We start from the raw sequence: 14,472 nt of genomic DNA, 5'->3' as shown, positions 1-14,472 counted from the left end.
TTGAATTTGTCCACTAGGAGGCAGCGATGATATGGCAATAAGAAATAAAGCATTCCACAGTAACTTAGACATGAAAAAAGGTACAAACATCAGTCACAAAGACGTGCACAATCATGAATGTGGACACAGCCTGCAGACGCACACAATTGTGCACAAGAAATTATGCAAGATGTTTAAAAAATGTTTGACGCTTGGCAGCAAAACATAGTACATCAGCATTACTCAGACATCAGACAAAATTTGTTTCAATATAAATGTTGCAAAAGTGCAGACGTTGACCGATAAAAGCTTTAAAAAATTAATGAGCTACTGTACTTCGTTAAAAGATATTACAAAAAAATTCAGTGCACACAAATATAATTGAAACAAAAATATTTGCATCATCAGACCAAGACAGCATGTGATACAGCAGGAGGGAGCAGATACAAAATTAAAACTAAACAGCTTCTTAAAGAAAATTAAAAAAGATCAAAAGATTTCTTCAATGACATGAATGACAGAATTAGAGAAAGACTGAAAGTGGGATGAGCAAAACAAGAACCACCTCTCAATCAATCAATCAATCAATCAATCAATCAATTTTTTTATATAGCGCCAAATCACAACAAACAGTTGCCCCAAGGCGCTTTATATTGTAAGGCAAGGCCATACAATAATTATGTAAAACCCCAACGGTCAAAACGACCCCCTGTGAGCAAGCACTTGGCTACAGTGGGAAGGAAAAACTCCCTTTTAACCAGACTACAACTCTGGACCGCCCCTCAATCTACTGACTAACATAAGGGACAAAAACGACAGACACACAGAGAACACTGACTGTGACAGAAAAACAAACATCAGAAAGTTCAATATTTCTTGTCAGTTTTTTCAGAAAGTGAAAATTTTATGTATTTGTGACTTAGTACAGAGAAAGTAAAAATGTTTTAAGCATTTTTAATTTTATTTTAATAATCACAACCTACACTTAATAAAATACATCTCAAAATATGATGAATCTGTCAGTTTGGTTCAGTACACACACAACCACAATCATGAGGAAGACTGCTGAACTGACACATGTGAAGACACTCACCGACACACCACAGGGAAGGTAACTCATTCAAAAAGAGGCCCAACCAAGTACTGAGTGCATAAATAAATGTACTTTTCAGAAGCTCAACATTTCTGTATTATGACTCCAACTACGTGGACCACTCAGTTCAGAAAGGTGGGATTCCCGGAGCCCCGAGCTGCTTGGACCACAAAGATGTAGTCACGCAGCTGAGAGAGGCTCATGAGAACAGAGGCTTGTTGCCGTCTTGTGGTTGGGCCTGGCCAACACGTACAGGTCCATACCACATGAGCTGGTCAAGCACTTCCACACCACCACCATGTTCCCAGGAAGATCAAGGATGTGATCCTGGATTACTACAATAATTTCAGGCTCGGGTCACTTTTGGGTTAGAAACATCAGAATGGCATCATCTGGATTAGGAATAAACAGGCTGTGCCATCTCTATCATCCATTTCACCCTTGCCATGAACATAGTGTTCATGTCAGCTTAGGTGGAATGCAGGGTGCCCCGACAGAGTCTGGTGTGACAGCCTCAGATTAGAGCCTGCATGGAAGACTTTAGCATCACTACATTGGTTCCAGGGAGCAGGTGGATCTTACAACAACTTTAGAGACTAATCACTTGGGTAAGGCTGAGTTTTAAACCCTCCAAGTCAAGGTTCAATGGTGTTGAAGAAGGGGAAGAATTCTGGTTTTCAATCTCAGGAACTATTTTTTAGCCATGTTAATGCTCTCCAGAAGCATTTACTGAAAATAAAGTGTGAATGATCTCAATGAGATGGTAAGGACTTCCCAGGAACGTGAGACGCAAATAGAGAGAAATGCTTAAAATGGTGGTGGGTTAAGAGGGCTGGGGTTGGGGGGTGATGCTCTCAAGAAGCTGAAGGTTTTTAGCCATGCTAATGCACCCCAGAAACACTGACTGAAAAAAGTCTGAAGGATCTAAATGAGATGGTGAGATGCTGAAGAGCTTCTTTCATTCATGTCTGGTTCATATATATATTATTTTGAGATATGCTTTTCTACTTTTTGGAACTGTAGCTGTAGTCTGTAATTATCAAAATTAAAAAAAAAAATTGCTCAAAACATTTTAGTTTACGAGTATATGTGAAGAGTCTACAATTTGTTAAATTTTCACTTTCTGAAATAACTGAAAAAATACTGAACCTATTCTTGAGGTTTCTCATTTATGACTACGGCCATGTGGCAGGTGGTGGATGTGGAGCTGGATGTAACAAATATAATGCAATGCTAAAATACCCTCGGCAGTATGAGCATTGTGTTATTTATAATCTGCAGCTGTTTAGTTAATTAATACAATCCTATTGTCTTACGTACAATATGTACATGTTAAATCAAATCATCATTTGTTCATGTTGTGCAACTCAAGAAATACTTGTAGATCACCCTCTGTGTATTTGCATGTATTAATATTAATGAGACAACTTTAACTCTATAGAAAGTTAGCTCTGAGTTAGCCAAAGTTAGCATGCAATCTAACGTCCACAAAATGTCTTGTAGATGACTCCAGAGGTGTTATTAGGTTACAAGAACAACGTTTTCAGTTTTAGAAGTGTTTATTTCTCGCTTGCTTTTACATAATATACCAGAAACTAAGCTGTTAGCAAGTCGCTAACTAGTAAGTGATGTCACCATGCTAACCTCTGTAAAATGTTTTATAAATAATTTCAGAGGTGTTAATAGGTTCCAAAACAGCATTTTCAGTTTTAGATGTGCTTACTTCTCGCTAGCTTTTACATAATATATGAGAAAGATGTATATAAACACACAAAATGATGTGTGACAAAATGATGTGCACGTACAGTGCAGCTCTACTCTAATTAGCTGTCACCCACGTCACTCAAGCATGAAACGGATCAGATTATAACACAATGCGGCTTTTTAACCTCTTAAAATAGGTCAAGGTTAGTCATCTTTGAACTTGTCCAAGGTCTGTGTTCCAAGAATGTGAATTTGAAGACTGTGACAGGAATAGAACTGGACTTATGCTACACACAGATGGACGGATGGAAGGTCTTCACAATACCCAATGGCCATAAGTTGGCCTTGAGTAAAAATGAACATGAATGAGTGGAGTCCCAAAGATGCACTGAACAAGAAATGGGAGAATCAAACATACAATGAGGAGAAATTTGTAAAAGTTCAGGAATACAGGTTGATGTTTTTTGAACATGTAATGAGGGAAAAAAAAAAGAATGCAAGGGACAAGAACGATAGAACAAGGAAGAGAGAGGAGAAGGTCAAGGTGAGAGAAAATGGACAGGGTATGGGAAGACTTGAAGGAAAAGCGGTGAATAGGGAGGAGGTTAAGGACCAGGGTGTATGGACAATCTCCCGCAGACATCAGAGAAGATCAAGAGAAATGTGAAGAAACACAGAGATCACACTAATCTATGTACACTCAACAAAAATATAAACGCAACACTTTTGGTTTTGCTCCCATTTTGTATGAGATGAACTCAAAGATCTAAAACTTTTTCCACATACACAATATCACCATTTTCCTCAAATATTGTTCACAAACCAGTCTAAATCTGTGATAGTGAGCACTTCTCCTTTGCTGAGATAATCCATCCCACCTCACAGGTGTGCCATATCAAGATGCTGATTAGACACCATGATTAGTGCACAGGTGTGCCTTAGACTGTCCACAATAAAGAAAGGTGCAGTTTTGTTTTATTGGGGGGGGGATACCAGTCAGTATCTGGTGTGACCACCATTTGCCTCATGCAGTGCAACACATCTCCTTCGCATAGAGTTGATCAAGTTGTCAATTGTGGCCTGTGAAATGTTGGTCCACTCCTCTTCAATGGCTGTGCGAAGTTGCTGGATATTGGCAGGAACTGGTACACGCTGTCGTATACGCCGGTCCAGAGCATCCCAAACATGCTCAATGGGTGACATGTCCGGTGAGTATGCCGGCCATGCAAGAACTGGGACATTGTCAGCTTCCAAGAATTGTGTACAGATCCTTGCAACATGGGGCCGTGCATTATCCTGCTGCAACATGAGGTGATGTTCTTGGATGTATGGCACAACAATGGGCCTCAGGATCTCGTCACGGTATCTCTGTGCATTCAAAATGCCATCAATAAAATGCACCTGTGTTCTTTGTCCATAACAGACGCCTGCCCATACCATAACCCCACCGCCACCATGGGCCACTCGATCCACAACATTGACATCAGAAAACCGCTCACCCACACAACACCACACACGCTGTCTGCCATCTGCCCTGAACAGTGTGAACCGGGATTCATCCGTGAAGAGAACACCTCTCCAACGTGCCAAATGCCAGCGAATGTGAGCATTTGCCCACTCAAGTCGGTTACGACCTCGAACTGGAGTCAGGTCGAGACCCCGATGAGGATGACGAGCATGCAGATGAGCTTCCCTGAGATGGTTTCTGACAGTTTGTGCAGAAATTCTTTGGTTATGCAAACCGATTGTTTCAGCAGCTGTCCGAGTGGCTGGTCTCAGACGATCTTGGAGGTGAACATGCGGGATGTGGAGGTCCTGGGCTGGTGTGGTTACAGGTGGTCTGCGGTTGTGAGGCTGGTTGGATGTACTGCCAAATTCTCTGAAACGCCTTTGGAGACGGCTTATGGTAGAGAAATGAACATTCAATACACGAACAACAGCTCTGGTTGACATTCCTAAGGCACACCTGTGCACTAATCATGGTGTCTAATCAGCATCTTGATATGGCACACCTGTGAGGTGGGATGGATTATCTCAGCAAAGGAGAAGTGCTCACTATCACAGATTTAGACTGGTTTGTGAACAATATTTGAGGGAAATGGTGATACTGTGTATGTGGAAAACGTTTTAGATCTTTGAGTTCATCTCATACAAAATGGGAGCAAAACCAAAAGTGTTGCGTTTATATTTTTGTTGAGTGTAGTTTGTCAGAAACCTCCAGGGGCCTTAAGACAATAATGTGGCCATTTGAATTGCAAAACATTTAAGACAATACTGAACATCAGATGTTTCAAGTTTTTGAGTGAGTTCCACTTGTCTGATTTCACAGATTATAATCAGCTGTATAAGTCATGCAAAAGAACTGCAAAATGCCAACATCTACTGTATAGTCACAAATCACACGTCAGTCACCTGCAGGAAATAAATAAGTCGATTCTCTACTTTGACTGTCATTACAGCAATAAAATGATTTTAATAAAAATGTAGTACAGAAAATTTCTTTAACACTCAAAACCTGGCAAATGTACTAGAACAACAAGGTCTTGAATATGAATATTATTTCCTGGTCTCAAAGTGTTAACACAAAGCATACTTTGTGTCACCACACCCAATTTTTGCGTGGACAAAAATATTGGAACACAAATCAGAAATTTTCATCTTCAACCCATCATTCTTCAATTCATAGCAAAACAATAAACCAAACCAAAACAAAAAAAGTCATTCCAGTACTTTTGGAGGGCACTCTAAGTGTTTTCACCATGCAGGACATTGATACCACCAACATAGTATTAATTGTACAGTGAGTGATCAGACAACTTGCCAAGAAGAAGTTTAGCATCTTCCACATCAAAATCCCCGTCACCATCAGCGTCATATGCCGCCAGTTTACCTACAGCCAGAACAAACACAAAGGACAGACTTTCTGTAAAACAACAACACATTTCAAGTTATCATTATGCACATATAATGTACACGTTGACACAAGAGATGGTAGCTCAGTGGATAAGGAACTGGCCTGCCAACATGTAGACTTAGGTTCAAATCCGACTCACACTACCTGTCTGTGTCCTTGGACCAGATACTTCATCATTATCATCTCAGTCCACCCAGCTGTAAATGGGTACCAGCTTTGGCTGAGACACTAACAGTCATAAGTACGTAGCAGAGTCGCAGACTTTCATATGCTTCATGCAAAAGAATCGGGGCCAATATAGGACTTCCTACATGTAGACTGAGGAAATGCACCCAAGCTCATTGATGTTTGGACATCTCACTTTATCCTGAAGGACTGCTAACATGAGACAGACTGATATTTTCAGACCCTCGTATCATTTTTCAGATATGAAATGTATGTACCCGTTTCTAAGAGAAAAAAAAAAAATCAAATAAAAAAATCCATACTTATCACTTTTTTGTGATGTCTCATAATAAAACTAGTTTTTTTAATAAGTTGATTATGACCAAAGAACTGGCAAAAAAAACCTCGACCCACATGCCGAAATAGCCTCCGTTATTTATTTATTTATTTATTTGTTTTGTATAATCACCAGTCTGTGTTCTGAACTCTGCCAATATCATCACTGTTGTCAGACTGAAGGTCTCCCTCCAAGCTTTAGTCTCCCTCATTGTGGTCTAATTAAGGTTCAAAACCATAAGGCTGCCCCCCCACAGCTTCTTTAGAAACACCTCCAGACTGGACTTTAACAAAAAGCTCCACACTAAAAATCGGCCTTAAACAGTTCGACCTTCACCGTGTTTACAATTGATTTGAGCTTGAATCAGCAGGTACCGTTCTCCCAATAACATGGCAACAATGTGATTGTGCCTTAGGGGTGAAATAGAGCACAGGCTTCAGACAGCTGTTGTTTATCCTTCACCTGTGTGCTTATTATCGACTTTTATTGTTCAGGGTTTTTTATAATATCAACATTTCATCACTTTTAGTGATGATTTGTGCACATTTTTTGGTGTCACCTACAGTTTAAAGTACATAAGATAATAAGATGTATATATATATATATATATATATATATATATATATATATATATATACGAGGTCTGTCAATAAAGCAACGGTCCTTTTTATTTTTTTCAAAAACTATATGGATTTCATTCATATGTTTTTACGTCAGACATGCTTGAACCCTCATGCGCATGCGTGAGTTTTTCCACGCCTGTCGGTGACGTCATTCGCCTGTGAGCACTCCTTGTGGGAGGAGTCGTCCAGCCCCTCGTCGGAATTCCTTTGTCTGAGAAGTTGCTGAGAGACTGGCGCGTTGTTTGATCAAAATTTTTTCTAAACCTGTGAGACACATCGAAGTGGACATGGTTCGAAAAATTAAGCTGGTTTTCAGTGAAAATTTTAACGGCTGATGAGAGATTTTGAGGTGATTCTGTCGCTTTAAGGACTTCCCACGGTGCGAGACGTCGCTCAGCGCTCTCAGCCGCCGTCGTCAGCCTGTTCAAGCTGAAAACTTCCACATTTCAGGCTCTATTGATCCAGGACGTCGTGAGAAAACAGAGAAGTTTCAGAAGAAGTCGGTTTCAGCATTTTATCCGGATATTCCACTGTTAAAGGAGATTTTTTTTAATGAAAGACGTGCGGACGGGTCCGCGCGTCGGGACGCAGCCGACGCGGTGCGGCGGCACAGGAAAAACACCTCCGTGTTGATAACCATTTGTAAAATCCAGGCGGCTTTTGATGGCTTTCAGTGGAGTGAGTATATGAGAAATTGTTTAACAGCAGGACATGTTCCAACTTGTCCTTAAGGCTTTCAACAGAGGTGTTTTTCCTGTGGCGGAGCGTCGCATCGGCTGCGTCCCGACGCGCGGACCCGTCCGCACGTCTTTCATTAAAAAAAATCTCCTTTAACAGTGGAATATCCAGATAAAATGCTGAAACCGACTTCTTCTGAAACTTCTCTGTTCTCTCACGACGTCATGGATCAATAGAGCCTGAAATGTGGAGGTTTTCAGCTTGAACAGGCTGACGACGGCGGCTGAGAGCGCTGAGCGACGTCTCGTACCGTGGGAAGTCCTTAAAGCGACAGAATCACCTCAAAATCTCTCATCAGCCGTTAAAATTTTCACTGAAAACCAGCTTAATTTTTCAAACCGTGTCCACTTCGATGTGTCTCACAGGTTTAGACAAGATTTTGATCAAACAACGCGCCAGTCTCTCAGCAACTTCTCAGACAAAGAATTCCGACGAGGGGCTGGACGACTCCTCTCACAAGGAGTGCTCACAGGCGAATGACGTCACCGACAGGCGTGGAAAAACTCACGCATGCGCACGAGGGTTCAAGCATGTCTGACGTAAAAACATATGAATGAAATCCATATAGTTTTTGAAAAAAATAAAAAGGACCGTTACTTTACTGACAGCCCTCGTATATATAAATAAAGGGGAGGTGATGGTCTAGTGGTTAAGTGTCAGGCTTCAGACCAGAGGACCCTCAGTTCAAAACCCAGCCAGACTGGAAAATTACTAAGGATTCTTGGACAAGGTCCTCAATCCCCAGTTGCTCCCGGTGTGTAGTGAATGCCTTGCATGGCAGCACCATGACATCTGTGTGTGAGTGTTTGTGTGAATTTGTGAATGTGAGACATCATGTAAAGCAGTTTGAGCTTCTGATGTAGATGAAAAAGCACCATATAAATGCAGTCCATTTACTATTTCAATTTGGGACAATGGTGGTTAAGTCTTTGACAACAGAAAGTAGAATTCAGGACGGTTTTTGCACAGTGAGTTAAAGGTAATTTCGAGCTCTATGTTTTAAAAAATAGAGTCTCCACATACAGGGTTAATATAATTCAAAACTGGAAAAAAGTTTTAAAAAGTTGAATGATGATCCAACCTTGAGATCTTGAAATCTAACAAAATGTTTTTCGGAGGCTGAAAATAATTTTTGAAGGCTTGTACAGCTATTGTACAATGTTCTGACATACAGGAAAAGATAGAACTTTGTCTTTGTACATAATAATATCATGAAAATCTCTTCAAAAGCTCTTCATGAAAGACGCACTAAAAACGTGAGCCCGACTGATAAAGGAATTTTTATTTTACCAAATAAACATTGCAGAAAAACAGTTTGTTGGAAATAGTGTCATTATGCAATTTGTCCACAGCAAATCAAAAAACTGAACGTGGGAGTTAGTTTACAGCAGGGTCGGGAACCACTGCTTTAGATCATCCATCTAGACTTCAAAAAAGATCTTTTTTATGGGTGAAAGGAGGAATTTTAAGAGGTGAATAGGTTAAAATGGGATATAAACCTGCAACTATTTTTTCATATACTGTGTGTATAATTATTTGTGACTGAGTAAACACAACAAAATGATAAGTTGCTATGAACATTAAAAATTGGCACATTGTGAATGAAATGTGCATGATTCTCATCAATAAATGTGGTACTGCTGTGTAATACAGCAATTTTCACTTTACATATCCGATTTTTTTCTATGATTTCAGAATACAGCGGTAATCCTGCACCACTGAGTGGACGGGGAGTGGGGTTTCTTTTTTTTTAATAATCTGGGGTCAAATTAAAGTATTCGGGGGCATTTATGTTACATTTGTTACAGAGGTCTCAATCAAGCTGTGCAAATTGATGTTTATAGCAGCATAATGTCTGAACATGCTCACAGAATTGTGAGACTTTGGAGATCTTCAACATTTAACCTCAAAACATGAAAATGTAGATTAAAAACTGGTTTTGCACATGACTCATAATACTTCTTTTTGATCAAGGCTTGCATTTTAAAATCTGCTCCCTGAAGGTTAAAATCTGGATTAAAAACTCCATGAATCAAACATTTTTACAGTGTTAAAGGTTTAACAAATCTGTGGCTGTTTAATGAGTGATTGTTAAGTCTCAATCAAGCGTGCAGCAAAAATGTCTGCTAGTTCACACAACAGAACCATATTTTATGTTCTATTTCCAATGACTGTTAAGGTATATATATATCCATGTGGAAATCACTTTGTAGCCAGTTGCATCTACAACCCCTGGCAATAATTATGGAATCACCGGCCTCGGAGGATGTTCATTCAGTTGTTTAATTTTTTATAAAAAAAAAGCAGATCACAGACATGACACAAAACTAAAGTCATTTCAAATGGCAACTTTCTGTACTGTAAAAAAAAAATCAGGAAAAAAAATTGTGGCAGTCAGTAATGGTTACTTTTTTAGACCAAGCAGAGGGAAAAAAAATATGGAATCACTCAATTCTGAGGAATAAATTATGGAATCACCCTGTAAATTTTCATCCCCAAAACTAACACCTGCATCAAATCAGATCTGCTCGTTAGTCTGCATCTAAAAAGAACATGGGAAGGTTGTTAAAGGCAAACATACTGGTAGACCAAGGAAGACATCAAAGCATCAAGACAGAAAACTTAAAGCAATATGTCTCAAAAATCGAAAATGCACAACAAAACAAATGAACGAATGGGAGGAAACTGGAGTCAACGTCTGTGACCGAACTGTAAGAAACCGCCTAAAGGAAATGGGATTTACATACAGAAAAGCTAAACGAAAGCCATCATTAACACCTAAACAGAAAAAAACAAGGTTAAAATGGGCTAAGGAAAAGCAATCGTGGACTGTGGATGACTGGATGAAAGTCATATTCAGTGATGAATCTCGAATCTGCATTGGGCAAGGTGATGATGCTGGAACTTTTGTTTGGTGCCGCTCCAATGAGATTCATAAAGATGACTGCCTGAAGAGAACATGTACATTTCCACAGTCATTGATGATATGGGGCTGCATGTCAGCTAAAGGCACTGGGGAGATGGCTGTCGTTACATCATCAATAAATGCACAAGTTTACATTGATATTTTGGACACTTTTCTTATCCCATCAGTTGAAAGGATGTTTGGGGATGATGAAATCATTTTTCAACATGATAATGCATCTTGCCATAGAGCAAAAACTGTGAAAACATTCCTTGCAAAAAGACACATAGGGTCAATGTCATGGCCTGCAAATAGTCCGGATCTTAATCCAATTGAAAATCTTTGGTGAAAATTGAAGAAAATGGTCCATGACAAGGCTCCAACCTGCAAAGCTGATCTGGCAACAGCAATCAGAGAAAGTTGGAGCCAGATTGATGAAGAGTACTGTTTGTCACTCATTAAGTCCATGCCTCAGAGACTGCAAGCTGTTATAAAAGCCAGAGGTGGTGCAACAAAATACTAGTGATGTGTTGGAGCATTCTTTTGTTTTTCATGATTCCATAATTTTTTCCTCAGAATTGAGTGATTCCATATTTTTTTTTCCCTCTGCATGGTCTAAAAAAGTAACCGTTACTGACTGACACAATTTTTTTCCTGATTTCTTATAGTGTTTCTTAAAGCCAGAAAGTTGCCATTTGAAATGACTTTAGTTTTGTGTCATGTCTGTGATCTGCTTTTTTTCTACAAAATTAAACAACTGAATGAACATCCTCCGAGGCCGATGATTCCATAATTTTTGCCAGGAGTTGTATGTATAAGGAAAGATTTTAAGTAAGAGACTCGTGTGGAGTAAAGTAGAAAAATTTCACAGCTTTGATCTTTCAGTCCTCTTCTTGAACAGTATCGGCGCTGCTGTGCAGATCAAAGCACAACAGATGCGCAGAAGTGATTACTACTTTTAAAAATTAACCAATATTTGGTATCATTTTTGTCTGTTTTCATTGAATAAACACTGATACCAGACCCCAAAGAGGAAGTGATCAGTTAAGTGCAGGCTGATCCAAAATTAGTGGGTGAACGGAGGTCACCTTGGGTGATTGCAAGCACCCGCAATTATGAGCCACATGCCTGTAATGGTGTTTTTCACCATGTATGACTTCATGAGAAAGTCGAAATGAATTCAAACTTGTGCACCCAATTCTTGTTTTTTTAAGGTCAGTAATGATGTGTGTTGTTTAATCATTTAACCCTGGCAAAAGAATAGTTCAAAGAAACAATTAAAAATCCAAAAGTACCATGACATTCATGCCCATGGAGTGTACATAAATGTCCGACCACAACTGTAGCTATTGAAATATAATGCATCAACATTATTCTTAAATATAAATGAATTTTGGCTCTCTATTTTTTTTTTTTTTTTATATAGCGCCAAATCACAACAAACAGTAGCCCCAAGGCGCTTTATATTGTAAGGCAAGGCCATACAATAATTACGTAAAAACCCCAACGGTCAAAACGACCCCCTGTGAGCAAGCACTTGGCGACAGTGGGAAGGAAAAACTCCCTTTTAACAGGAAGAAACCTCCAGCAGAACCAGGCTCAGGGAGGGGCAGTCTTCTGCTGGGACTGGTTGGGGCTGAGGGAGAGAACCAGGAAAAAGACATGCTGTGGAGGGCAGCAGAGATCAATCACTAATGATTAAATGCAGAGTGGTGCATACAGAGCAAAAAGAGAAAAAAACACTCAGTGCATCATGGGAACCCCCCAGCAGTCTAAGTCTATAGCAGCATAACTAAGGGATGGTTCAGGGCCACCTGATCCAGCCCTAACTATAAGCTTTAGCAAAAAGGAAAGTTTTAAGCCTAATCTTAAAAGTAGAGAGGGTGTCTGTCTCCCTGATCCGAATTGGGAGCTGGTTCCACAGGAGAGGAGCCTGAAAGCTGAAGGCTCTGCCTCCCATTCTACTCTTACAAACCCTAGGAACTACAAGTAAGCCTGCAGTCTGAGAGCGAAGCGCTCTATTGGGGTGATATGGTACTACGAGGTCCCTAAGATAAGATGGGACCTGATTATTCAAAACCTTATAAGTAAGAAGAAGAATTTTAAATTCTATTCTAGAATTAACAGGAAGCCAATGAAGAGAGGCCAATATGGGTGAGATATGCTCTCTCCTCCTAGTCCCCGCCAGTACTCTAGCTGCAGCATTTTGAATTAACTGAAGGCTTTTTAGGGAACTTTTAGGACAACCTGATAATAATGAATTACAATAGTCCAGCCTAGAGGAAATAAATGCATGAATTAGTTTTCAGCATCACTCTGAGACAAGACCTTTCTAATTTTAGAGATATTGCGTAAATGCAAAAAAGCAGTCCTACATATTTGTTTAATATGCGCTTTGAATGATATATCCTGATCAAAAATGACTCCAAGATTTCTCACAGAAGCATGTATAAAGTGAATAAAATTGGTCCTAGCACAGAACCTTGTGGAACTCCATAATTAACTTTAGTCTGTTAAGAAGATTCCCCATTTACATGAACAAATTGTAATCTATTAGACAAATATGATTCAAACCACCGCAGCGCAGTTAGATTGATCTAGGTAACTAGATCAATCTAACACTGTGAAACAAATCGTTATCTAGGTAACTAGATCAATCTAACTGCGCAGATTAAACAGCTAACAGATACAGCAAAACACCGCTGTGCTCTGGAACAGGAAGTGATACAATACCGCAGTGAGAGCCAACCACCAGTAGAGGTATATGGTAGTCTCTGAGACATGTTAGTCTCTAAGCCAGTCACGTATAACAGGACAGAACATCAAGTTTAAATAATCACAACAAAGGACTGTACTGAAAAAAAAAAATACAACTACATAAAGAAGATAAATATCATAATTATATTAGAAGCTTCACTAAAAGAGTCAAGAAACTTAAAAGTACAAAAACATTTGCATATTACAAGGAAGATGAGGAATAAAAAATAACATATGCTGTGCTATGAAATTCACGCTGGATGGAAGCGAAGTGCTGCTACATGACTGGACAAGTACTGCAGAAGTGTTGAAACCAACAGCACAGTCCTGGGTGTGACATCTGGACTGAAAAAGTTAGACGAGGACACTTGGTGGTGAGTGAATGAGAAAGCACAGAAAAGCAAAAGGAGGAGCATTGTTTGTCCAAGAAACTTTTTTGTTCAGGCCCGATGGTACTTACAAACACACCCCCATTACCCAAAAAAACTGAAGGTGCTCAGAAACACACAAGCTAAACTTGAGTGATATGCTCATTGTTTATGTCATCCTGCCACGGCCCTGCTTTTGTGGGTTTTTTTTTAAATAAGAGATTTACTCAGTTTCAGCTTCAGTAGCCATATCAATAACTGCATGGGTACAAACAATATATCTTGATATAAGCAACATTTAATGCACATATTTATTGTCAGAATCCCACCAGTCATCCCTGACAGATCTCAGGGTGTATGTGCTTCCATTTCTTTCCTCAAAGTAATATGGTTTCATGTTGAGAAACGGCACTAAAGATGCAATGTTTCCTCCGAGAGTGCTGATGGAAAAGTACACAGAAGGCCAGAAGAAGTTGCATTGTGTTTAAAGTATGCTTACAACAGGGTGCCAAGAAAAGAGTTGTGGTATTGTTTGAGGAAGACTGGAGTGGCAGAGAAGTATGTGACTGTACATCAGGATGTGTAGGACAGTGAAACAGTGGGGAGATGTGCAGGAGGAATTAAGGTTGAGACTGATCCGATCCAGTATCGGGATCGGGTTCTGATACCAACATAATTCAAGTATCGGAAAATACCAATACAACCTGCGACATTTTCCGATACCGGAGAGAAGCTACGTATGTGAAACCTCTCAAGTGCTGCTGGGTCTCTGCTCTGTTTACTGCTGAGCATGAGGAGGTGAGGTTTCTGAGCTGAAGCGGAACTGTTTGTTCCGCAGTCGGGGGTTTTAAGCCAGGAGTAGCAGCACATTTCCACCCGGCTCTGGTTC

The 14,472-nt window shown here is 39.8% G+C and overlaps 1 protein-coding gene across 1 annotated transcript in view; it reads right to left on the bottom strand.

The window, feature by feature from the left end:
• The window catches only part of asph (aspartate beta-hydroxylase), a 91,964-nt gene that overhangs the window by 39,277 nt on the left and 38,215 nt on the right, over positions 1-14,472 (bottom strand). Inside the window, exon 3 of the mRNA XM_034182514.1 lies at positions 5,598-5,666. Within this exon, the coding sequence (XP_034038405.1) occupies positions 5,598-5,666 (69 nt within the window). The remainder of the gene's footprint in view (positions 1-5,597; positions 5,667-14,472) is intronic.

The sequence above is a fragment of the Thalassophryne amazonica genome, chromosome 12 (genome assembly GCF_902500255.1).
Source record: "Thalassophryne amazonica chromosome 12, fThaAma1.1, whole genome shotgun sequence".
Taxonomy (NCBI): Eukaryota; Metazoa; Chordata; class Actinopteri; order Batrachoidiformes; family Batrachoididae; genus Thalassophryne; species Thalassophryne amazonica.
The sequence above is the reverse complement of the archived record's forward strand: the minus strand, read 5'-3'. Positions and strand labels throughout refer to the sequence as shown.